Source organism: Mastomys coucha, unplaced genomic scaffold (assembly GCF_008632895.1).
Source record: "Mastomys coucha isolate ucsf_1 unplaced genomic scaffold, UCSF_Mcou_1 pScaffold12, whole genome shotgun sequence".
Taxonomy (NCBI): Eukaryota; Metazoa; Chordata; class Mammalia; order Rodentia; family Muridae; genus Mastomys; species Mastomys coucha.
In genome coordinates, this window is record NW_022196894.1 from 17,697,228 (window position 1) to 17,723,250 (window position 26,023).

The 26,023-nt window shown below is 41.1% G+C and overlaps 1 protein-coding gene across 7 annotated transcripts in view; it reads left to right on the forward strand.

The window, feature by feature from the left end:
- Klhl24 (kelch like family member 24) overlaps positions 1-12,924 on the forward strand; it is a 56,081-nt gene extending 43,157 nt beyond the window's left edge. For all 7 annotated transcript variants that reach the window (XM_031363411.1, XM_031363410.1, XM_031363409.1 and 4 more), the window contains 4 exons: positions 689-807; positions 2,408-2,596; positions 3,942-4,130; positions 6,910-12,924. In XM_031363411.1, the coding sequence (XP_031219271.1) occupies positions 689-807; positions 2,408-2,596; positions 3,942-4,130; positions 6,910-7,110 (698 nt within the window). In that variant the 3' untranslated portion in view covers positions 7,111-12,924. The remainder of the gene's footprint in view (positions 1-688; positions 808-2,407; positions 2,597-3,941; positions 4,131-6,909) is intronic.
- Positions 12,925-26,023: the final 13,099 nt, after the last annotated feature.

Here is a 26,023-nt window from a genome sequence, read left to right on the forward strand (position 1 = left end):
TAATCCCAGCACTTGGGAGGCAGAGGCAGGCGGGTTTCTGAGTTTGAGGCCAGCCTGGTCTACAGAGTAAGTTCCAGGACAGCCAGGGCTATACAGATAAACCCTGTCTCGAAAAAAACAAACAAAAGAAAAAGAATCACTGTAAACTGTAAAGTTAGAAGTATTCATACAATTAAACATGCTTAATTTGCTTATTATCTGAAATTCTCTCCCCAGGTTTATCAATTAGAATTTATCTGTAAAAATTATTAACTTGAATGTATTTATTACACATGACATAGTCCTAAAAGTCAGACAGAATGACAGATTTTGAAAAGTATAGCTAGTGTCTATGCTTTGAAGCCTGTTGATTGACAGCAGTTATTGCAGATTGCTATTTTACTATCCAGTGATGGACCCTGGGCATACACCTGATTTCCTGGTTTTTACAACATCTTTAGAATTACCCTATTTGTACTTGGCTGGGATGCCTGGTTGGTAAAACCCACTTTCTGTATTTTATTATTTTGGACCTTGCAGTCATTATTTCTCAAGATAAGAGTTGGCAGGATTTAAATCTGCTCTGTGTTACTGTTCCTATGAAGCTGTAGAAGGTTCCTCCTCTAATGCTGAGCAAATGCTGAACTTCTCCAGTTGACCCGGTCAATTTAAGTGACATTACCACATGTGCATTGTTTTACATTTGAAGGTGGAAGAATCAACAGCCGTGATGTCTGGATTTATAACTCACAGTTAAATATCTGGATCAGAGTTGCTTCTCTAAATAAAGGCAGATGGCGTCACAAAATGGCTGTCCTTCTTGGTAAAGTAAGAGAAAAGGCTTTTTATTACTTCTGTTGGTAAACGTCCAAAAGAAATGCCACAGCTGCATCTAGCATTTCCCTCTGGGTATTTTGGCTTCAAATGGTATTTCCTCCCATTACTAACCAAGATAAACTAAAGACATAAACAATATGACACTGTGCTTTTTGAATAGATATTCTGTTCTCCCTATTTCAGATTTGTAACAGTGCAGCACATTTCTCATACATTGGAATCCAAATGCTTAAGAACTAGAAAGGCATTATATCAGATCACAAAACTAGGGCAGTGTGTAGTCCACACAACTTTTCCCCTTTTACTGACTTTGGCAATCAAGCAGGAAAAATGTTTATCTCAAGTGGTATTATTTCGCCTTCTTTATTTGTGCAAGAGGGGATAGAACTAAGATAAACTCTCCAGCATGTTTTGTTTACTTTCTCTGTGTTGGAGGTGGTAGTGGTGATGGATTGTGTTCTATGTTGTGTGTATGCATGTGTGTGTGCCCTTGAAGGCCAGAAAATGGTGTCAGATCCTCTGGATCTGGCTGCTGGGAATAGAAACTGGGACATCTGTAAAAGCAGCAAAAATTCCTGACTGCTAAGCAGCGCTCCAGCCACACATTCACTTTTTTTTTTCTTTTTTTGAGATAAGATCACATTACACATTAGAAAAGTGCAATGTACAGTAGAAGTGGCATTGTCTACTGTGGACACACAGAGGCACACAGAAGTAAATTGTAGACAGATTTAAATCACAGTGTGTGACATTTAGCCCAACTCTCAAGCATTCATTGATGATCTGTTAAAAGGATTGATTGGTGATGTTTTCGGAAGGTTGGCATGTGGTTGGAGGAACTCTGAAATGATGTGAACCCTTGGATAATGGTAAGGATGGAGAACAAAAGGAAGGGCAGGAGTGAGTCCCAGTTGGACTTCTCAGTTAATGACGTGTGGCAGGAAGAGTTTGTTTGTTTGTTTGTTTTGTAAACATTTATTTATTTCATGTATGTGGATGCACTGTCACTCTCTTCAGAGACACCAGAAAAGGGCATCAGATCCCATTACAGATGGTTGTGAGCCACCATGTGATTGCTGGGAATTGAATTCAGGGGAAATGTCGAGAAAGCCCTTTGAGCTCAGTGTGTCTCAGGTACTTTTCTAGCTGCTAGAGGTACTGAAAGATGGGCCATGCCTTCCGAGCGTTCACACTGCTGACCCCTACCTAGTGTTACACTTACACAGCTTTACTACTTTATAATCAAATAGCTCATTGTAGAGTGAACAAAACAAGAAAAACCTCATTTCCACAGGTGTGGTAAAGACTACTCTTCCAAGGGTGTGGAAAGCACAGATACACAGTAGGGAAAATAAATACAGTATGATTGTGGGAGTAAAATGTCACCGAAGGAAACATAACAGAAAAGGCCCTGTAATGGCAGTAGTAGAAGGGTGCTAAAGGCTCAGAAAACTGAGCTAAATAATAAATAACACTGTAGTTATAGCCATCGGGTCCTTGAATAAGAGAGATTCTCTAATTTTAACAGAGCAGATAAACCTTTTCGATTGCTAATTAAGATTCTTTTCTTTTCCCTGTATTTTACGTATAGGTGTATGTTGTTGGTGGCTATGATGGGCAAAACAGACTTAGCAGTGTAGAGTGTTACGATTCCTTTTCAAATCGTTGGACAGAAGTTGCTCCACTTAAGGAAGCGGTGAGCTCTCCTGCAGTGACAAGCTGTGTAGGAAAATTGTTTGTGATTGGTGGAGGACCTGATGATAATACTTGTTCTGATAAGGTAAGCCATATGCGTAGAGAAACTATCCATGCTGTGTACAAAGGGAGAGACAGGTGGTCTCTTGAATAGATAGATGGCTAGGTTACTAAATGTGAGGGATCTTTTAAAAATTTTTCTGGTATTCTGTTCTTGGAGGGGAAAAGCATTCAATTCCAAGTTGTCACAGTGATACCATATGTATACATAATGTAGACAGGGATTTTCTGTGTGTAACAAATGGGATTAAACCTTTTTGAGCTAATCTCATGGTTAAACTTTACTGTCTGCTATGCATCACAGAAAATTAATGAGCAAAGGTTAATTACTGCTTCCAGCTAGGTTATTTTCTTTAAACCTTTGAAAGGTTAAGTCCCTAGATCCTATAATATTAGGATAGCAGCAACTCTACAGGTTCTGCTGTCCTTCACACAGACACTGTGGCAATACATACAGAATTTATGCTCATTAAAAGTATACTAAATTGTTGGGCAGTGGTGGCGCATGCCTTTAATCCCAGCTCTTGAGAGGCAGAGGCAGGCAGATTTCTGAGTTCCAGGACAGCCAGGGCTATACAGAGAAATCCTGTCTCAAAACACCGAGAAAAAAAAAAACACACAAAAAGTATGCTTGAGGTTCTTTTGATGTAAGGACTCCCTAAAAGCATAAAGAAATTATATTCAGATTGAGAGATGATTAATTTACATGAGGCAATTTCAGAGAAACTTAAGACTTGATTTTAGTGTATATAAGTCAACCTATAGGTCATTCCTCTTGGAAAAAAAATCTTTGTGTATTTTGTTGTGGGCTAATAATAGGGTCCCACAAGCAGCTCTCTAGAAGAGGACCTACTCTATTGCTCCAGCAAGGCGGATCCCGATGAGAAGAGGCAGTCCATGGTTTTAAGGCATTTATTGTAGAAAGGCAGAGAGAGGGAGAAGAGTAGAGAAGTAGAGGCCAGCCTTCGCCATATGGAGAAATGGGGAGCGAGAGAGGCAAGAGAGTAAGAGTAAGAGGGAGAAAAGGGGGCAAGCAGCTCCTTTTATAGTGGGCTGGGCCACCTGGCTGGTACAGGTAACTGTGGGGGTGGAGTCCAGACAGCCTACGTCACTGATGGCCACAGAATTATGGAGCTGGGGCCTAGCGTCTGGGAGCATGGCAAACTGGCTTTCTGTTCCTTGCAGATTAATCTGCTGGGTCTCCAGAGTTTAAAACCTAGCTCGACCAGAAAACAGACTGCCTTTCACAGTCCCACATTTTGTTGCTATCTTATGTTTAATGGTAAAAAATTAGCCTTTCTTTGATTTTTTTTTTTCAAACAAAAGAGTTTTATTTAGACATTTTGCTCCATATTTTTCTGTATTACTAGGTCCAATCTTATGACCCAGAAACCAATTCTTGGCTACTTCGTGCAGCTATCCCCATTGCCAAGAGGTGCATCACAGCTGTCTCTTTAAACAACCTGATCTACGTAGCTGGTGGGCTGACCAAGGCAGTGTATTGTTACGATCCCGTGGAAGACTACTGGATGCACGTTCAAAACACATTCAGCCGGCAGGTAAGAGCACTGAGAGTCTAGACAGAAATACAAGAGGGAACAAGTGATGTGATTATTTACTGGAATCTCACTTTTCACATATTTCATATTTTTTAAAATTTCCTCCCAAGGAGTTGTTTCTATTCTTTTTTATGTTTTTGTGGTGCTGAAATTGGGTCCAGAGCCTCATAAACACTAGGTACGCTCTATCCTGATCTACATGCTCTGCTCCAAGGGCCAGCTTTAACAAACTAACTTTCTTTTCAGTAACCCAACAGGAAGTAGCCATTATATTTAGGCTTTTGGTTTTAAAAAAATTCAACCTTCACCTTTTTTAGAATTTCATTCATTCCAGTCTTCCTCCCCTTTCTCTTTATATTTCAGAAGAGGAGAAACTGGCTCTCTGTTTATAGTGTTATTAGTTGTTTTGTTATAAAGGAAGTGGTTATGTTCCGACCTCATTCATCCACACATCACACCTGAAGCCCCAGCTCCCCTTCACCTCTGCTGTTTTGGAAAGGCTTCCAGCTTGCAGGGTCTTGGCTTTGCTCACCCTCCTTTTATTACAAAATGCTGCTCCCAATGCTAGCATTTTGTCTGTCCTCATATCAGTAAAGATAATGCAGGAAGAAGAGCACAACGGAGTGAGCCTGTTGGTATATGCACAGGGATGTGAGTGACCCTGTTGGTATATGCACAGGAATGTGAGTGCCCTGTAGTTCCAGTTCCAGGTGGTTGTCAGCCACCTGATGGGGTGCTGGTGCCAAACCCCACTCCTCTGCAAGTGAAGGAAGCATCCTTAACCATCTCTCCATCCTCCTCTCCCAAAATATCATCTTCCTTCCTCCCTCCCTCCTTCCTTTCCTCCTTTCCTCCCTCCTTCCTTCTCTCCTTCCCTCCTTCACTCCTTCCTTCTATCATCCATCCAGAAACTATTTCCCTCTTTTTTCTTTCCTTTCTTTCTTTCCTTCTTTCTTTCTTTCTTTCCTTCTTTCTTTCCTTCTTTCTCTTTCTTTCTTTAATTTGTTGGCTGTATTTTGTCTTCCTTAGTTTGATTAGTTGGCTAGATTTTTGCTTGCTTTCCTTTTCTCTTTTTTTCTCCTCTTCCACCTCCTTTTCCTCCTCTTTTTTCTTTTTTTTTTTAAAAAAAAAAAAAAAACAGGGTCTCACTTGTAGCCCTGGCTGGCATGGAATTCACAGATCTGTTTTCCTCACCCTCCTCAGTTATGCCCATTCTCCAAAGACAAGTCACTAGTAGTCATTTCTTTGTTTTTAGTCTCTTATCTTTTTCCTCTAAGTCTTTAAATATGAGTTTCAATTAGGCCTCTTTCTTGTGACTTAACTCTAGTTTATCCCTGACTTACTTCATTTCCTGCTCACGATTGATCTTGTTTCAAATGCTTATTTTCACCTGCTGTGTGGCCTTGCCCATGGTGCACCAAGGTTTCAGACTTACAGGGAATCTGCCTGCTTCTCTCAAGCTGTCTCTATCTTGATGTCTCAGAATCCTTAAGTAGGTTTTTTCAGAGAGAAGCACACACATTAAAGCTGTCCTTAGAGTTCTATCCTCTAACTGGTATAGCTTCTCTATATCAGTTTGCTACCAGTTATTTTCCAACAAATTTCATTATGTCCCCTTAAGGAGAAGCCTCCTGAGTAACTCTAAAGCTCACCACTTCCTTCTAGACTTCTGATGTCTCATCTTTGCTTTGTTCTTAGCCAAAAGGCCAAGAAAGGATTACTTTGTGTCTCTCCCCCCAACCCCGCCCTCTTTGTCTCTGTCTCTGTCTCTTGGTTGTCCTGGAACTTACTCTGTAAACCAGACTGGGCTTCAACTCAGACATCAGCCTGCCTGCCTCTTGAGTACTGAGATTAAAAGTACGTGTCATCACTGCCAAGCTGTGGCTTTTTTTTACACATTTATTTGTGTGTATGTGTGTGTGTCACAGCACATGTGGAGGTCAGAGGACAACATGTGGGTGGGTCCTGCAATGGAACACAGTTGGAATTGGCAGCAAGCATCTTTTACCTAAAAACCCATTTACCAGGTCCCTCTTATGGTTTGGGGTATGTGTTTGTGTGTGTGTGTGTGTGTGTGTGTGTGTGTGTGTGTGTGTGTGTGTGTGTGTGTGTTTGTGTGAATGCATTCCATGTGTGTAAGTGCCCCCTCCCCCAGAAAAGAGTATTGGCTCCCCAAGGATCTGCTCGGAACTGAACTTGGGTCATCTGGAACAACAGCAAGCAGTCTCTAACAGCAACAACTGCTAAGCCATCTCTTTACCATAGCCTACATTGTTTTTTTTGTTTTATTTTAGATTTTGTTTTTCCTTATGGGTCTGTGTGAATGGATGTTACATGTATGCCCTTGGAGACCAGAAGAGGGCATGAGATCTCCTGGAGCTGGAGCCAGAGGCAGTTGAACTGCCCAGTGTTCCAGGATGCTGGGAACCATAACTTGGGTCCTCTGGAAGAACAGCACATGCTCTTAAGTACAGTGCCATCTCCAGCCCCTGCCCTGGTTTTTTAAATGCTTATTTCCTGTACTGGAATGAAAGCCTTGTCAGTCTGTCCTACCCTTCACATCTTGGCCTCTGTTAGTAACAATTCGTCTTAGTATTCATTCATTCATATAACTATCAACACCCAAACATGCAACAGGAGTTGGGCAAAAGGAATATTACATCTCCCTTTCTTATACTGTGTTAACGCATATTGATGCTTTTTCAGTTTATTGTCAAATCCCTTATCTTCAATAGTTAATTGGTGTTTTGTTTGTTTTTTTATATATTTGCTTAAACAGGAAAACTGTGGTATGTCTGTTTGTAATGGTAAAATCTATATCCTGGGAGGAAGACGGGAAAATGGAGAAGCCACAGACACTATTCTCTGTTACGATCCTGCGACAAGTATCATCACAGGAGTGGCTGCAATGCCCAGACCAGTATCCTACCATGGCTGTGTAACTATTCACAGATACAATGAGAAATGCTTTAAGCTCTAACTAGACCCAGGATACCTCACACAAGAAGCTAACGCCAATCCAAGAGGAAAGTTTTTAAAACTACCATGTGAGAACACAACTCCTTTGCAAAAAGAAATAAATAATCCTGATGCCTTTCTGACCCAGAATACCAATATTGCAAGCTGTCATAAATCCTTTACTGTAATGGGGGTGGGAGGTTGGTTGTAGTGAGGCCAGTGTTCACTCTGATCCCAGGACCCAGAAGGCAGATTTCTATACATTTGAACTCAGCCTGGTCTACATAACAAGTTCTGGGCCAGCAAGGGCTGCACAATAAGACCTGGTCTTTTAAAAAAATAATAATAATAATTTGGCCTATGATTATACTTTGGCATTTTTGAAAAACTGTGGGGTAGGCATTACCACCCAGTGTATACATCTTAGGGATTTGTGAACCGTCTTTCAGGAATGCGTCCTTTTTTTTGTCAATTATGTAGAGAATATTACATGACTGAAGCTTATTTAGGTTGAATTGCCTGATGTTAAGAATGTTTAGAATTCATTGTGAGAGGAAGAAATGAGTTTGTTTGTTTTAACAATTTATTTTACTTTATGTGCATTGGTAGAAGGGATCAGATCCCTTGGAACTGGAGTTACAGACAGTTGTGAACTGCCATGTGGGTGCTGGAAATTGAACCCCAGCCCTTTGGAAGAACAGACAGTGCTCTTAACCACTGAGCCATCTCGCCAGCCCGAAGAAATGAGTTTTAAATATCTGTCACTGACTTTATCCATACTAGTTAATTTTATTGAAGGCTTTCTAGTGTTTTGTTTGTTTCTTTCCTAATTGTAAAAGTGTAGTAACAATTCAGCTGCCATAAAATACCAAATTTTATGACTTTATAGACTGTTCTCTGATATTAAATACTTTTTGTGAGCTTATGTAGGAGATGTAAAAGTAAGGAAATTTAAATTATACATTAGTCCCTAGGGAAAAGTTAAAATAACTATTAAAGAAAAAAAATGTGATCCACTTTGGTTCTCAGGGTATTTAATGAATCATCTGTGAGTCCACTAAAAAAGTTCTTCCCTTTAAACTAACATAGGAGTTGAAATCCCTTTTACAGAGCCCGGCAGGTGTCTGTATCCAGGATCCGGAAGGCGCATCAAAAGAAACCAAGTAGGCTGAAGAGGTGGCTCAGGGTTTAAAACACTGCACTTGCAGAGAACCCAGGCTTGGTTCCCACCCTTATCAAATTCTGCATTTCTAGTTCCAGGGAATCGAACACCTTCTGTCCTCCCTGGACATCTACAAATATGTGATGCACATAAATTCATACAGGCACACATGTATGTAAGAGATATATATATAAAGGCAAAACTGCATTTTGCAATACTGCTATAAGAAAAACAAGAACAGGTTTGCTCCTATGCAGCCTGGCAGGGTTTGACTTCCTAGCATGATGCTTTGTGAGCATCTCTCCGCTGCCTTGTAAGCAGTTATCAGGCTAGGAGTGTTGATGGATTCCTTCATATTCCACAGCAGAGATCACTCTTCTCAGTGGGGCCTCTCGCTTGTAACTGACCAGCAGCAGTTCTGGTCTCCAGAGAGAAATCTCTTATTTGGGAGAGCTCTTTTATTTGTATAAAATACTGATAAACATTTTCAGATTTCTATTAAATTTTTCCCTCTAAGTTCTTCACCTCCATTTTGTAAATCTTAGCAGTTTTCAAAGGGAAATGTGAAATTTTAGAAATATAAGTGAATACAGCAGGAATTAGCACAACTAATTATTGTAACTTCTATGTGGAACAGTGCCCTAGGCTGCAGCAGGTGGCTTGCTGTGTAACTTCCCAGTCTCACTATAATATACTCCTTGTCAGTTACAATGCTGTCATTAGATTTCTGTTCAAATTAAGGCAGTTAATCAGAAACCTAGCATCGGCAAACAACTTCTTCCTCATCTTAGGATAATACAAATGTTTTTAAGAGTCATGCTTAATTGGAATCTAAATTCTGAGAAGTATGCTAAAAAATACACTTAGGAAATTGTTTTCAAGTCATAAATTTTAAGTGATATAACATTATAGAAACAATTCACAAAATAATCATATGTCGGTTGAGAAACAGATGTATGTACAACTGAGGGTATTTGTACTGTAATTTTATAGTAAATATCTGCATTATACTTTTGTTAGAGAATGGAAATTGTTTAGTTCAAAAATTCTTAACAGTAAAGTGTGTGAACAAAGGTGTTTTATAAATGCTTAGGAATCTACAAATGATAATTGTTATTCTCATGTATATTTGTAAGATCATGTCCATTCATAAATACGTATAAAAGACTTGGTCAAAGTAAATTTGTATTTTAGTATTTTTGTCTGTTGTAAAAGTATTATCTACTTGTATCTTGTAATGTTTATCTTTCATATATTCTCATGTTTATTGCAGTAAATTGGGAAAAAAACTGAAAATCAGAATTTGTTTAAACAAATTAATTTTTTTTATATTGCAAATTATATTAAAACTCACCAGAAAGTACCTGAATCCTAGAAAATTAACTTTTAAAAGCTACCCAGTTGATATTTTAACTTCCTTTAATTACTTACCTTTGCTAATCCTTGATAAATAATGGTATAAGCCCTGGTTTAAGAAAAATAATTTTGCCAGGCAGTGGTGGCACATGCCTTTAATCCCAGCACTTGGGAGGCAGAGGCAGGCAGATTTCTGAGTTCAAGGCCAGCCTGGTCTACAGAGTGAGTTCCAGGACAGCCAGGGCTATACAGAAAAACCCTGTCCCAAAACAAAAAGAAAAAAGAAAAATAATTTTAGGGTATAATAAGTGTATTAAAAGGGATATTATCAACCATCTTGGAGTCAGACTATCTTCATTGTTATCCCATAATTGGCAGACTTTCTTTTGATAGTTAATGTTTATAGCCTTTAAGTTAGTATGTGTATGTGTTTATATGTAGATAGTATGGTTGTGTACATATCTCACAAACACCAAATGGTTTTTTTCAGTTTAATTATCAGAAATATATATAAATTAAAAAATTAGTTCATATATAATTCTGTTGCGTAAGAGTAAATTTGAACATTTCTAGAGTACTCTTTACTGTTGAGACAGGATCTCTGTAGCCTGTGCTAGCCTCAAACTCTTAGCAATTCTTTGCCTTCTGAGAGCTGCAGTTAGAAGTGGAAGCCAGGACCAGTTTTCTGAAGGTGCAGATCTGGTTGTAAGGACCTGTGCAGCTGTGTGACAGCAGTGTTAGAAGGTCAGAAAGCAGACCTGGACAGAAGTTTGCAGACATTGCTTGTGGCTGTTCAGTTGGAAAGGACGTGTGTTTTGTGGATCGACAGAAAATGACAGTTGGTTTTTGTGTGAATTTTCCTGAACTTGACTCCTCCTCCCAGTCTTCTCCATGTACTCCACACAGCAGCCAGGCTCTCTCCCTTTCTACTGTACTGCCCCCACACTGACTTGACTAACAGATAGGAATTGGATTTTCAGTAGCCTTTTTTCATCGATGGATGATTGGGATCCAGGTGTTTACTCCATTTGAATCAGGTTTTAAGAGACGCAAATGCTCAGGGAGGGCATTAGCTTTTCTGTGTTGCCCATCAGGGTGTGCAAAGTGCTTTCACTTAGATGCCATTTAGTTGATGACTCTAGACTGATCCCCTTAGCAGTGGTTGAACATCCATTCTACTTGGAAGGATGGCAGTGGTTTGTGAGCTGGCATGTTCTCCTGGTGAATATGAATTGTTTCTGCACCTGCTGTCAGACTCCCATTTTGAAACTCAGGAAAGACAAAGGTGGGTTTCCTGCCTTTGTCACTGTCCAAACCAGGGGTGTGCTGCTTTTTCCTGATCTGACAGTAGATTTTTAAAAATCACTCTGAGAGCCAATACATGAAGAGAGAAAGGGAGTTGAATTATCTGTGTGCCTCTAGCGTCTTGAGGTTTATATAGGAAAGGATACATCCTAAAGACTTCATGTGGTATCAAGTAATAAGATAATGTCCAGAAGCTTCCTGTGGACCGCCTCATAGTCAACCCAAGACATTACTAGTTAAAATGACTTGGTCTTGCTAGAGTTAGCGGTCCATAGCTGAGTGTGGTGGCAATGTCTGTAATCCCAGCCCTTGGGAGATGGGGCAAGAAGATGAGAAAGTTCCAGGGCAGCCATGGCAACAGAGCCAGTTTGAGGTCAGAGTTGGCCACATGAATTCCCAGGGGAGAAACAGAGTTGATCGGCATTATGTAGAAAGCTGGAATGATACCATTTCACCCATTATTATGCTAGGTAAATAATTCACCAAACCACATAACCAATATGAAAATCCACCATACCACGTAACCAGAATGAAGCAGCTTGGCTGACCTGTGATGCAGTAGGTTTGACTAGCTAATTATGCTTACTGCCACATCTAGTGCTAGGCATCAAACAACACTTCCAGGAGTATGAACTAATAATACCAGAGATGTTTCAAAATACTTTAGACATTTTAGAGTGTTTTATTTGTAAGCGAGTTGGAGAGATGGCTCAGTGGTTACAAGCAAGCACTAGCATTTGCTGCTCTAGCAGAGGATCTGGCTTGGTTCCAAGCACCTTCATTGTGGCTAACAATTGTAACTCCAGTTACTGGGGTTCTACTACCCTCTGGCCTCCACAGGCACATATGGTACACATACATTATATGCAAACTGTCATAGTACAGGCAAAACATACACCATAAAAATAAGTACCACTAAAATGTTGTATATGGCCCTTTTACATTTGTGTAATTGCCTTAAATATTAAACTTACATAGTGCTAAAGGTGATCATAACATAGAAAGTGAAGTCATAACTTTATATACTGTTCCAAAGAAGTTTTGTTTTAACATTTGTGCCTTAAGCTACCCAGTGCCATTTCAGTCTGATAAACCTCAGTATTGGTTTTTGAGGGTCTAGTTTTGTTTTACCTTTTGGGTCGGGGTCATATATACCCCAGGCTAGCCTAGTTTGAGTTAGGGTCATATGTAGCTCAGGCTTGCCTAGAACTCTGTTTTGCTGAAAATGATCTTGAACTACAATCATTGTCATATCTCCCAAGTGCTTGGATGATAGCATGTGCCACCATGCTTGGCTGCGTGGGTTTCTGTCTGTGGTCTGGGTGAGTTGGTTGGTTGTTCAGTTGTTTGATTTAATGTAGCACTGGCTAACCTGGAACTCAGTATATGGCCAGGTTGACCTTGAGCTAGGGGCAATCCTTCTGCCTCTGCCTGTGAGTGCTAGGATTGTAGGCTTGAGCCACAACTCTCAGCTGTTCTTGAAATGCTTTTGTAAGTACTAGCTGCCTGCTTGGCAGAAAAAGAATGTTAAATAAGGTTGTTGCTTGGAGTTTTACATTTTTAAACTTTTGGTACCTAGGTGCTTTATAAAATACTCAGATAAGTACCCATTAAGCTCTCCTAAAGGTCATTTGAAATAGTCAAAAAAGTATGTGTAGTTATTTCTGTTTGTCATTATATTAGTAGTTAGTTCTGCTTTGGGCCTTTTCTTGAGAAAGCATCTCCTCTTCATTGCTGCCACTCCTGCAAGTGTGAGTCTCCAGAGCTATCTACGGCTTTCAGAACCAAACAAGTGTGTGTGCTTTACTGTAACCGCCACACACCTATCGCCTAGAGGTTGAATCTTCACAGTGAAAAAAGAATGTTCTCCATGTCCCTGTTCTCAGTTCAGCTGTAGTACAGCAATGCTTATGTTTTTGTTTAATTGCACTTCCTCCATAGTTTAATTTTTTAAATGTTGTATCTAATGTCTTTTAAACATTACTTGACTATATGGTTACATTAAATTTTGTTTACCAAAAATCTGATGAGTCTTAAGTTTGTTTTTTTTTTAATATACCTAAAAATGATTGTGTAAAAAGGGACAAGAGGGAAATCAGATGTTTATATTTACCAGAATAACCATAAAATAATTTAGAACATAAACAAGAAACTAAAATAGTCACTTGAGGAAAGGAAAGGTGGCCAACAAGAATACTAATGTTAGTGTGTGTTGAGTATGGCCCGGTGTGTTGGTGTTAAAATGGAACTGTTCATATGAAGCCGAACAAAGGTTCAATAAAGAAGTGTTAATACAGCTTGTCTGTGAGGTGTGAGGGAAAAGCACCCAGGAGGCAGGACACAGACACACCCAAGGGCATGGATGTTGGCTCCTTTTAAGAGTCATAGTACCCAAAGAGGGCAGAAAAGGGTATTGGATCTCCTGGAATTGAATTGCAGCTGCCATGTTTGTGTGAGGAGCTATAAATCTCAACCCTTGAGAGGTACAAGTTTTCAGAAATGAAGGCTTCTAGCCTGTTCCTGTTTTTCTCTTTTGCTGTCTGAAGCCATGAAGATCTTGCTCATGCAGGGGAGGTTCTTTGTATTTGGCATACCCATTCCTATTAAAGGAAGTTTGTAAATGGTTCTGGATGCTGGCTCCTTGTCAAAATTAAATGGTACCCCAGTTCTATGAATTGTATCTATGGACCAGCTGCTTTGTGGACAGAATTCTACCTGACTCAAGATCATTTGGCCTCTTTATCTATTGTGATAACAGGGCCCATTTTCCATTCTTGAGGCACTCATTAAAAGTCCAATCTCCTGGTGCATGATGGTGCAGGCCTTTAATCTCACTTGGGAGGCAAAGGCATGTGAATCTCTTAAATTCAGCACCAGCCTGCTTTACACATTTATCTTGCAGCCAGCCATGGCTACACAGTAAAACCCCATCTTAAGGACAAACAAAAAATATGAACCAGTGATTTTAATTATCAAAGGTTGTCCCAAAGTCGTGCTCTGTTTGAAAGTTTAGATTCACTCTTACGGGGAAAAAGGAGAAAATGGTGATCCATTGGGAAATCCAAGACTACTAACAATAAAAAATCTCCAGGGTACAGACTTGGGGGTTGAGAGCACTTGTTCCTGGGTGGGCTATTAACTTTCCTTTTTAGGCCCTAAATGGAAGAGAGGTTAGAAATCTGTATGATTAAAGCAGCCTTAACGTGAGAGCAGCTTTCCCAGGACGATACCTCCTCTTAGAAATCATGTAGAAAGACAGCTTTTACTTTTTTAATGTTTCCAAATTTTCTCTTCTATACATAATAACTTTTTGGATATAGTAAAAGAAGCTTTCTTAAATTTTTTAAGTTGTAACAAGGGCGATTTTTTTCTTTATGGTTTTCTGAGACAGGGTTTCTCTGTGTAGCCCTGGCTGTCCTGGAACTCACTCTGTAGACCAGGCTGGCCTCGAACTCGGAAATTTGCCTGCCTCTGCCTCCCAAGTGCTGGGGCTAAAGGTGTGCGCCACCATTGCCCAGCAACAAAGGTGATTTTTAAAATTAAAACTTGAGTCCTTTGTTAAAAATGAAACCTAGAGAAGGGCAGATAATTATGTATCACTGCCCTTGTAAGGGATCAAATAGGTCAGGTTGACACTTAGCTTTCTCAGATCCTTCTCTGGCTTTCTGTGATCTTTCCCTTTCAGGCATTCCCTACCATGAGGTATCTATGTTGTAATCAAGGCAGAGCCCTGCCGGGCAGTGGTGGCACTCGCTTTTAATCCCAGCACTTGGGAGGCAGAGGCAGGTGGATTTCTGAGTTTGTGGCCACCCTGATCTATGGAGTGAGTTCCAGAACAGCCAAGGCTACACAGAGAAACCCTGTTTCAGGAAACAAACAAACAAACAAAAAGCAGAGCCCCTTTCCCCACCCCCAATAAGGACTGATGGATTGCTGGTGCCATGTCTTCCACCTCTGTAAAGCTGTCAGCATAGTAAGACTTAAAATTTATTCTGCTGGGCAGTGGTGGCGTACACCTTTAATCCCAGCACTTGGGAGGCAGAGGCAGGTGGATTTCTGAGTTCAAGGCCAGCTTGGTCTACAGAGTGAGTTCCAGGACAGCCAGGGTTATACAGAGAAACCCAGTCTCAAAAAACCAAAAACAAAAAAAACCAAATAAACAAAAAAACCAAAAATTTATTCTGTATAAACTACCAAGACTATTAATTAAGTCTAAATTACCTATTCAATGCTCAACAAGAACTGAGTGTGGAGGCGCACAACTTTAACCCCAGCACCCAGAAGCAGAGCCAGGCAGATCTCTGACTTCAAGATGAGCCTGGTGTGGCATAGCCAGTTCCAGACCAGCTAGAGTTACATGATGAGGCCCTGTCTTAAAAAAAAAAAAATGTAGTAAGCAGTGGTGCACACCTTCAATCCCAGCACTCAGGAGGTAGAGGCAGGTGGATTTCTGTGAGTAAGGTGTACTGTTGGGTGGGATGTTCTCTAGATGCCAAGTCTGATCCATGCTATCATTTGATCTGTATATTTCTGGCCTTTGGTGGGAAGACATTAATTGGTAAGAGCATGGTACTGAAGTCACCCCCTACGGTTGCAATGGGGATATTATGTGACTTTACATTAAAAAGTATTTGGCTGAGCATGGTGGCACATGCCTTTCTTCCCAGGACTTGGGAGGCAGGGAGACATCTGGGAATTCAGTAGGATCCAACACCCTCCTGGCTTCCAAGGGCACCAGGAGTGTATGTGGTAAACTCATACACATAAGAGTTCAATCGTTAAAACAAAACTCACGTGAAGAGAAAATGGAACATGCCTCCCTTCTGCTTCTCTGCTATTGACTGGTAAGATAGTTTGCTCCTAACTAGGCTGGGGACTTTTTGAGATTTGGGCCTCTCTTTTTATGTATACGTCAACATAGGAAGAAGCCCCACCTCTTCCCTCTGCTTCTTCCTTCTCCATGCTCGAAACCCTTTCCCTTTAGATGTAGCACTTTTAACATCCATCCCTAACTGTATTGCTTTGCTTTTCTGTTACCGAGAACAAACACTAACCAAAAGCAGTTTGTGGGGGAAAGAGTTTATTTCAGCTTATAAACTATAGTCAGTCAGTGTGCAAAGTCAGGGCAGAAACTCAAGGGAAGAACTGGAAAGCAGAAGCTGAAGCAGGTGCAGGGGAATGCTTCTTACTGACTTGCTCACCTAGCTACCTCCCCACACACTACCCAAGGACAGAACTGCCCATGGTGCATTGAACCCTCCCACATCAATCAAGAAAATGCCCCCACAGACATGCCCTCAGGCCTGATGGAGCGAGTTCCTCAGCTGAGGGTCCCTCTTCCCAGCTAACTCTAGTTCTAGTCGGTGTCTAGTTGACAAAAGCTAACTAGCATACCAACCCTTTCTTGTTTGTTTTTAAAGAAGCTACAAACTTTATTAAATTTTCTATACTCCCAGCAGCCAGGAGTGACCATCTGACTGTGTAACTGATATCTGGCTCTTCCATCAAGGCCTATTATCTTCGGATAGATTCCTTATGAGAGCTGTTTTCAATTGCATTTCAATAAGGAGCAACCCACTTAGAAACTTAGGCAACCCACTTAGGAACTCTCCCACATAAGAGATGATAAAGGTTGCTAGGTGGTGGGGGCACACACCTTTAATCCCAGAATTCTGGGCTACACAGAGAGATGCAGGAGAAGAGAAAAAGGAAGGAGAGAGAGAGGAAGGAGGAAAAGATCTGAATTAGTAAGAGTGATGAAAGGAGAGTAGGGAGGTGGTTAGACAAAAGGAGACTGGGGTTGAAGATAGCTTAGCTGTTGAGGGTACTGGCAGCTTTTCCAGAGGACCTGGGTTCAATTCCAAGCATTCACATGGCAGCCCAAATGATCTACAACTCCAGTTCCAGGGGATCAGTGCCCTCTTCTGGTCTACAGCCGATAACTCTGCTCCCAAGGGATCTGAAGCCCTGTTCAGAACTCTGTGGCCAGCAGACAGGGAGGTGGTATACAGACCTGCATGCAGTCAAAACGTTTCTACACAAAAAATAAAACTATTTAAGAAGGTACTAAGGGTTTACGTTCCCATAGAGTGTGGTAGGTAGCAGTCATCAACACAAGGGTTATAAGGGCCACTGCTTTTGGAGAGTTTGTGTGTGTGTGTGTGTGTGTGTGATATGTGTGCCTGGTACTCATAGACACTGGATGAGTATTTTGGATCCCCTGAAACTAGAGTTGTAGATGATTATTAGCAACCATATGGTGCTGAGAACCAAACTAAGATCCCCTGCAAGAGCAGCAAGTGCTCCTAACCGCTGAGCCAGCTCTCCAGCCCCTCAAGTCTTTGGGTATTTTCCACTTATGGTAAGGGGTGTGAATTTTTTAAATCAGCAAATTTTCACACACATCCACATCCTTCTGCTTCAGAAGTACCCAGCCTGTACAAATAGGAGGTTCTAAACCCTCTAACTTACCTTTCTTGCCAAGGAGAACTTGGTGCAGACAGGTTAGAGCTCTCTGGACCCCCTGCTTCCCTATGAATATTTCATGCTCATGCCTACCTCAGCTAGTCAGGTTAAAGTCTCTGTTCCCTGGGCCTTCCACCCTGCTGCACACTTGTTATCACCCGCACACACCCCATCTTGGCAAAATGGACATTTCTGGACCCTCCACCTAGGGCACAACTTCTAACCTGAGTATACCCTCACTGGTGAAGCCAGAATAGCTCAACAATCCCTTCCCCTGTTAGCCACCAGTACTCTCTCCTGCATCTGCACATGCTCCCTGATGAGGGAAATAACAGGATGTTTGACCAACCTCTATTATCTGAAAACATGTGCACTTGGCTCTGTACTCACTCCGGCTCTTAAATTAGAGGTCATGGGATTCCCCAGCACCCTTGCACAACACCTTCTGAACCCTGAGATCAGAGGACACATGAAACAGTTACTCCTGACACCACCCCACAAGCCTGAACCCCAGATCCCCGCAGCATTCCTGATCACCCCATCTCCTTACCCCTGCACTCCCAACCTCTCATACCCCACAGGCTGCACTGACTCTGGCTATGAAGGACACACACACACAAAGATCATGACACTGAGCTGAGCCAAGAGTCATGAAGAACAAAGAATACTAAACATTTAAACATATTTAACTCAGGTGTTGTCATAAAACAAACTTGACAGTCAGGTGGGCAAAACCCAATGATAAAAAAAAAAGTAACATGAAAGCCAAGAAGGACTGTCTCCTCCAAAAATTACCAACCCCATTGTAATGGCCAAGAGTGAGGCTGGCAGAGTCAGGTGAATTGCTTGAGTTTGAGGTCAGCCTGGTCTACAAATCGAGTTCTAGGACAGCCAGAGAACCCTGTCTTGGGGAAAGAAAGAAAGGGACAGAGAGAGAGAGAGAGAGAGAGAGAGAGAGAGAGAGAGAGAGAGAGAGAGAGAGAGAGGAAGGGGCGGGTTAGATTTAGCTAGGCATAAGCAGTGGTGGCACACATAGAAATCCTATCTCAGAAAAACAAAAACAAATCTTAAAACTTCCCAGATCAGGGGCTGGTGAGATGGCTCAGTGGGCAAGAGCACCGACTGCTCTTCCAAAGGTTGTGAGTTCAAATCCCAGCAACCACATGGTGGCTCACAACCACCTGTAAAATGAAATCTGATGCCCTCTTCTGGTGGTCTGAAGACAGCTACAGTATACTCATTTATAATAATAAATAAATCTTAAAAAAAAAAAAAGACTGTTTAGAAAACTTCCCAGATCTAAGGAAGTAGATGTCCATCAAAGTAAAGGAAGTGAACAAAACATCAAATAGACTGACCGGAAAAGAAATTCCCATGTTACAGTATAGCCAAAACACTAAATATTCAGAAAAAGTATTCAAAGTGACAAGTATAGTCAAACTGATATATAAAGGCAGGCCGTCATAATAGGTTCTGAATTTTCTCTGAAAACATAAAATTTTCTATGGCATATCAAGTTCTGGAAGATAACAAACTATAAACTCAGACTATTATATGTAACAGGGCCCCAGACCATAGCACAACTGACTCCATGGTGGCAGTACTATTCAGACTGTAAAACTGAGCACATATACAGCACCACCTCCCAACACAACCTAACCTGTCAAAATCCATAGTTATAGGACAGTCTCTAAATGTACTAACCTTGCTTTTTGGCTTCTGTAGTGTCAGGAGCCATAATGGAACAAGCTAATAACCAGCAGGTGATCATCCTGAAATGACCTGCTTTGGATTATTATATAATCTGCGACGGGTGTGCCCTTATCAAGCAAGGCTGTAGGGGACTAATTTTTGGAAAGATTCTTGCTATTAATATGCTTTTCCTGTTATTATTGTACATATATAATAACCACTAAGTAATAGCACACCCCTTTGGAGCAGATCTCTGCAGATCCATGAAGATGTACTGTCTTGTAGTGATGCTATATAGACAAATGATGATCCTATAAGAATTCCTAATTATATCTGTGATTATTAAGCTCTTTTATAGTGGGACTGCTATTAGGTCCTTTGCTGATAGTCAAAGCTGCAATGAGAACTCTGCCAGTCTCCAAAGTGTCAGCAGTTAATTGCTCTTAGATGGTAACCAGACTTTCTTCTACTCAGAGCACATTCCAAGAGGTTGTAAAACAATTAACCAAAGGTCATAAAAAGGGAACTAACGATTTTTTATAGGTGTTAGAACAGAAGATAAAATATTGGCTGGGTTTATCTATACAAAACCACTTAAAACTTAGTTATAGTTTTAAACCTTCAGTGAACCTGTGGAACTGAGATAGGTGATAAATGTTTTTAGCTAGATAATTACTCCTAGTGGGTATGCATGTAAACATTTGCTGTTGTAAGCTTCTATTTCAATTCATGGTTTGGTTTTCTGTGTAAACTTTTGATGAACTTTTTAACATGTGATCATGTATTCTGAAAGAGGCTTAAGAGCTGAGGACAAAGAGAAGAGGCAGAACTGGGGAACAGAGGTGAGAGGAATGGAGGTGAGGAGAAGTTTTTAGATAGAATAATTTTAGATTAGAAGGAGGCTCTCAGCACTATAGTACTATTTCTGGCTAAGTTTTCTCATTAACTGATGTATGTCAACCTAGGATATGGTTTTTGTGCTTAAAAGCTCACCCCGAGAAAGGCTCAGGGCTACACTGGGATCCTGAACAGCCAGCTGGATGGCTAATAAGGACTTTCTATTGGCTTAAACCCCCATTCAGGCAGTCTTCCCTGGTAAATATCCCCACAACACTATACTCAACCAAACTGTTGTCATAATGGAAGAAGAAAATCTTTCCATGTCAAAAGCAATTGATATACAAAAGCCCACTCTACAGAGAACACTGGAGGGAATACTTGAGATTGAAGAGAGTGATAAATAAACACATCCAAATCACGACTGAAGAAAAAAATAAAGATGCTAAGATATTTGTTAAGACAGTGAAGACCAAGAAAACACCAAACACTACAAAATCAACAAAATTACAGGACAATAATTCAGTAATACCTCTGATTATCAAAGGTCTCAATTCTCCAATCAAGATATAAATAAGATGTCTGGCAGTGGTGGTGCACGCCTTTAATCCCAGCAAAGGCAGGCAGATCTCTGAACTCAAGACCAGCCTGGTCTACATAGTAAGTTCCAGGACAGCCAAGGCTACCTTGTTTTGAAGGGAGAAAAAAGACATGAGACTAGCAGATTAGATCATAAAACAGGGAGACTCTCTCTTTTTTTCTGCATCTAAGAAACACTTCACCACCAAAGACAGACATGACCTTAGGGTAAAAGGAAGGACAAAGGTATTAAGACAATGCAACCAGGATGCATGCAGAAAAGACATTTAAACTCTCTACCATCAAAAATGAGAACAAGGACAGGTCATCTCAATCAATCAGAAAGGGCTTGTGATATAATAAACATCCCTTCATGATAAAAAAAAACAAAACAAAACAATCCTGAAGAGACTAAGGATGCATGAAACAATCCAGGCAACCTACAAGGTTGTAGGTGAGTAAGGAAAACTTGAGTGTTTCTACTAAACTGGGGAACAAGACGAGGACATCCAATCTCTCCACTTTCAGTATATACCTGAAGACTTAGCTAGAGCAACAAAAGGAGATGAAAGAATACAAATAAAAATAAGATTCTATACACTGAAAATACTACCAGAAAATAACTGGAACTGAAAAATGCTTCCAGGGAAGTGGCAGGCTACAAAATTAGCATACAAAAATCATGATGTACACCCTTAATATCTTAAAGCCCCATATGCAATTTCTGTGAATTCAAGACCAGCCTGGTCTACATAGAAAGTTCCAGAGATAATAGCACGAGCATGTCTCAGACAAAGAAACAAATCAGTAAGCTTCTTTGCTTGCTAGCTTTATGTCAATTGGACACAACTATATTCATCTGAAAGGAGGGAACCTCAATTGAGAAAAATGTCCCCCCTAAATTGAGCTATAAGCAGACATGCCTGTAGGACATTTTTTATGTTAAAACTGAAAATTGTGAGAAAGACCAAATCCATGATTGCCTAATTAAAGCAAGCTTTATTCAGTACTGGCTGTGACAATGGACACTGGCCAGGTCAATAACCGAGATTCCCAGAGAATGACCCTGAATTAAGTTAGACAGGTGCTTATAAACACAGAACCCACAAGGCTATATAATTACCACCCTTTTCCAATCTAGAGTGCATCATGTCTACTGTATTTCCTGCCTAAGTACCTCCTACTTATGTGTGATCAAGCACATCCTGTGAAGTTGGGGCAACCAGCCTTGTTTAGTGAAGTGAAAGCACGTGGCTTGTTATCTATTTAAAAGAACAACAGCTTCCATCATTCCAGGAAGTTATCTGTCCTTGGGTAAGTGGGGTTACATGCTAACTTTAGCCCTCACACTTAACTTAGTGATAATGGGAGGGCTCAGCTCACGGTGAATGGGACCACCCCTGGGCTGGTGGTCCTGGGTTCTATAAGAGAGCAGGCTGGGCAGGCCATCTGAATCAAGCTAGTAAGCAGAACCCTTCCATAAACTCTGCATCCCATCCTCTAGGATTCTGCCCTGTTTGAGTTCCTGACCTGACTTCCTTCAATGGTGAACAGTGATGTAGAAGTGTAAGCCAAATCCTCCCCTTCCCAAGTTGCTTTTGTTCATGGTGTGCCACCACAGCAATAGTAACCTTGACAACTTTCTATATACCAAAACCAGACATAGGGAGAAACAAATCAAGGAATCCAACTCCAAAACAACTAAACAAACAACAGCAAAAGTCTCACCTAACCCAGAGACAGAGGACTGGATAAATGAGGAGGGGGGAGGGGAAAGAAGGGGACTAACCAAAACAAAGTATGAATGAAGAGACCTACTACTCTGTAAGCCGATTAAAAAAGAGAAGTGTATTGAAAAACCAAGAGAAAGAGAGAGAGAGAGAGAGAGAGAGAGAGAGAGAGAGAGAGAGAGAGAGAGAAGTGTGTGTGTGTGTGTGTGTGTGTGTGTGTGTGTGTGTAAGATCAGTGTGGCTTACAGGCTGTGGTCTCAACCTCTCCTGACAGAAAGGCCAAGAATGTGGAAGTTGTTCAGTCCACAAGAATGGGTATTATTAGTCCTGGAGTTCCAGAGATTCTTAAAGAGCTGCAGGTCTTCAGACTACATTAGAATCTCAGAAAGGTAGGTTCTAATACCAGCAAAGGAATGCCTCAGTAATAAGATAGGTGAACTTGCCAGCAGAGCAGGCAGCAAAAAGCAAAGGCTTCTCTCTGGGCTGCCAACAGGTGCAGCTCAGATTTAGGGTGGGTCTTACCACTTCAAATAATCCAATTAAGAACATGCCTCAGCTGAAGGGCCAGCTGCCTGGGTTTTAGTTGATTCTAGACTTGGTCAAGTTCACAACCAAGGTTTGCCATCACAGTGGGCAGCCAATTGTTCTCAGATTGGCAGGAGGAAATGTGTGCCTGGTACCGTAAACCCAGCCAAAAATCCATGGCTGTGCAGTTATAAGCTCTAAGTGGGGGATTTACCGATGTGTAGCTGAATTGGCATGGCACCAAACTGCCTTCTAAATATTCATGTTTATTCTCATAGACAAATAATATTCATAGGCTTAATCAGAGAAATTTTTCTTTGCAGTGAACAATGGCAAATGCAGAATCCTGCCTGCTCAAGGTGTTAAGAGTCAGGATTGACTGAGCACTCGATCTAAAGAGGATATTTGTTCTACCCTCTCTAAAGCTCAGGAAACTCAACAGAAGAATGCAAGAGGCAGAAGACAGGGAGGAGGGCTGTGCAATGCTATCTTCAGAAAAAGACAGGTTTCTATTGTTTGAGTCCTCAAAACACCATGTATACGAGGATTATCTTGAATCCTGATCCTACTGTCTCTACCTTCCAAGAACTGGGATTACAGGCATGTGCTATCACATTCCACCCAAAATCTGGAATTTCTGCCATGCCACCTGAAAGCCACAGAAACAACAGCTCCATCTCAGACTGCCCCCTCTTCCAAAGTTACTATTGTGACTTCTACACTAGGCAGCTTTCCAGCTAGACCAAAGAAGTGGGCTTCTAGCTTCCCAGGCATGTAGATAGATAATCTATGTGCTTACCTTGGAGTTTGACCAAAGTGTGAATTAGCTCCAATATAACTCAGCCTGACCTTACCTTAACCTCTTTCTTGATGTTTTAGTTACTGTTCTATTGCTGTGAAGAGACACTGTGATCAAGGCAACTTATAAAGAAATCATTTAATTATGGGCTTAAAGAGTCAGGATTTAACTCAGTGATAGAGCCCTGGGTTTGATCCTCAGTTTTTAAAAAAAAGATGTCTGCTTGCTTACACTTTCAGAGGGTAAGTCCATGACTATCATATCAAGGAGCAAGGCAAAAAAGCAGGGCAGGCATGGCAGTAGAGCAGTAGCTAAGATCTTACATCTATCTAAAAGGTGGAGGCAGAGAGAAAGAGACCGGCCTGGCATGGAATTTAGAAACCTCAAAGCCCACCCCCAGTGACACATAGCCAACAAGGCTACACCTCCTAATCCTTCCCAAACTGTTCCACCAACTAGGGGTCAAACATTTAAATATATGGGTCAATGGGGGCTATTGTCACTCAATTTCATGAAATCAGTTGATTTCATAGGAACTGAACCCAGGGCCTCACACATATATCATGTTGCATACACACACCAAGAACTTAATTTTTTGTCTTCCAGACTCCTCTGAATTTTCACTTCAGGCTCAGAAAAGACTTTCTTGGTCTAAATTTAGACTGGGTCCAGTTTCCTTGTCAAACGGTAATTCTGTGGAGGCCGCTGCACGTGCCTATAACCCTAGCACTTGGGAGGCTAACCTGAAAGAAAATAATTATGAGGTTGAAATTTTTATCAGGGCTAATTCTGCTTTGTGTACTTCTGTGTCCTCTGTGCCCAACTAACACATTTAGGAGAGAGTTCCAGACAAAAGAGAAGCAATAAACATTGTTGAGAAAATAGTTAATCTAATTTTACTCCTGATAAACCTTAAAATCAGGAGGCCAGGAATAAGATGTCTCTAGTCTTTTGTCACTGTTCAGAGTTTTTGAGTCTATAACTATGTGACAGTTTTGAATCTATAGTACCTGTCATGACTGGTCTTGTTTTAAGACAGTTCTCATTATTTAGTTCTGGTTGGCTTGGAACTTCGGCTAGCCTTGAACTCAGAGAGATCCACCTGCCTCTGCTTCCTAAATGCTGGGATCAAAGTTGTGGGCCACTATTCCTGGCCCATGACTAGGCTTGTTATAGGAGATATAGGACTATAACTCTTAAAATATTTCATATTAAACAAAATGCAGGGCTGGCGAGATGGCTCAGCAGGTAAGAGCCCTGACTGCTCTTCCGAAGGTCGGATCCCAGCAACCCGTAATGAGATCTGACGCCCTCTTCTGGTAACGTCTGAAGACAGCGTCTGAAGACAGCTACAGTGAATTACACCGGAGCAAGCAGGGCCAGAGCAAGCAGGGCAGGCAGAGGTCCTGAGTTCAATTCCCAGCAGCCACACACATGATAGCTCACGGCCAATCTGTACAGCTACAGTGTACTCATACACATAAAATAAATAAAAATAAATCTTTAAAAAACCCAAATGCATAAAAAGATTGACAATATGTACATAAAATACAATGAAACTCACTGCTCAGCTTGTGTAGTAAATATGTACACTCCAACCAGCAAGAGCTGAAGAAGGCTGAGGCAGCTCCAAGGACAGCTGGGTGGCTGCAGTCCTGAAGAAGTAATAGGAAGTCTTGACGTGTGGTATCATGGAAGCAAGCTTGTTTCAAGCTATTTTAGAGGGTAAAATGAGGCTTCAGGGATTGTCATTCATTAGCTGCGATCTACATTAAGTTTTCAATATATCTCCAAAACAATGATGGCACTTTGCCTTTGATCCTAGCACTCCGGAGGCAAATCTCTCTGGCTTTGAAGCTAGCCTGTTTTTCCAAGCTAGTTCCAGGACAGCCATAGCTACACTGAGAAACACTGTCTCAAAAACAAAAACAAAAACAAACAAACAAAAGTTTTCAACATTTCAAACCTTCACTCCTAGCTCTTTCTTTCCTTGTTGATTTCAGTCTACAAAGTATCTGGAACCAGAGGGGAGGAGGGACACTACACCCCACTCCGTTTCTACGTCTAGTAAGATGGGTTCATAATGATTAATTCTTTCCTCCTGTCTTTCCTTCCTTCCTTTTCTTTTTCATTTGTTGTTGTTGTTGTTTAAAACAAATATATTTATGGTGCTGGAGGTTGGACCCACAGCACTGTGCTAAGCAAGCACTCTATCATCAACTTTTACTTTTGAGACAGGGGCATGAATTCACTATGTAGCTAGACAGGCTTTGGACTTGTGATGCCCCTGCCTCAGTCACCAGACTACAAGTATTTACCCCACGATACTACATTACTAGGTTACTGCTGCAATATACACCCCTATCACTAGGCACAGTGACGCAAGATGGTACGCTCAGCAGTGCGGTCACCATAGTTACTATCGCCGTGACTACAAGAGGCCCAGCCCTCCCTCAAACTTTCAGCGTGAAGACAACGGTTCACG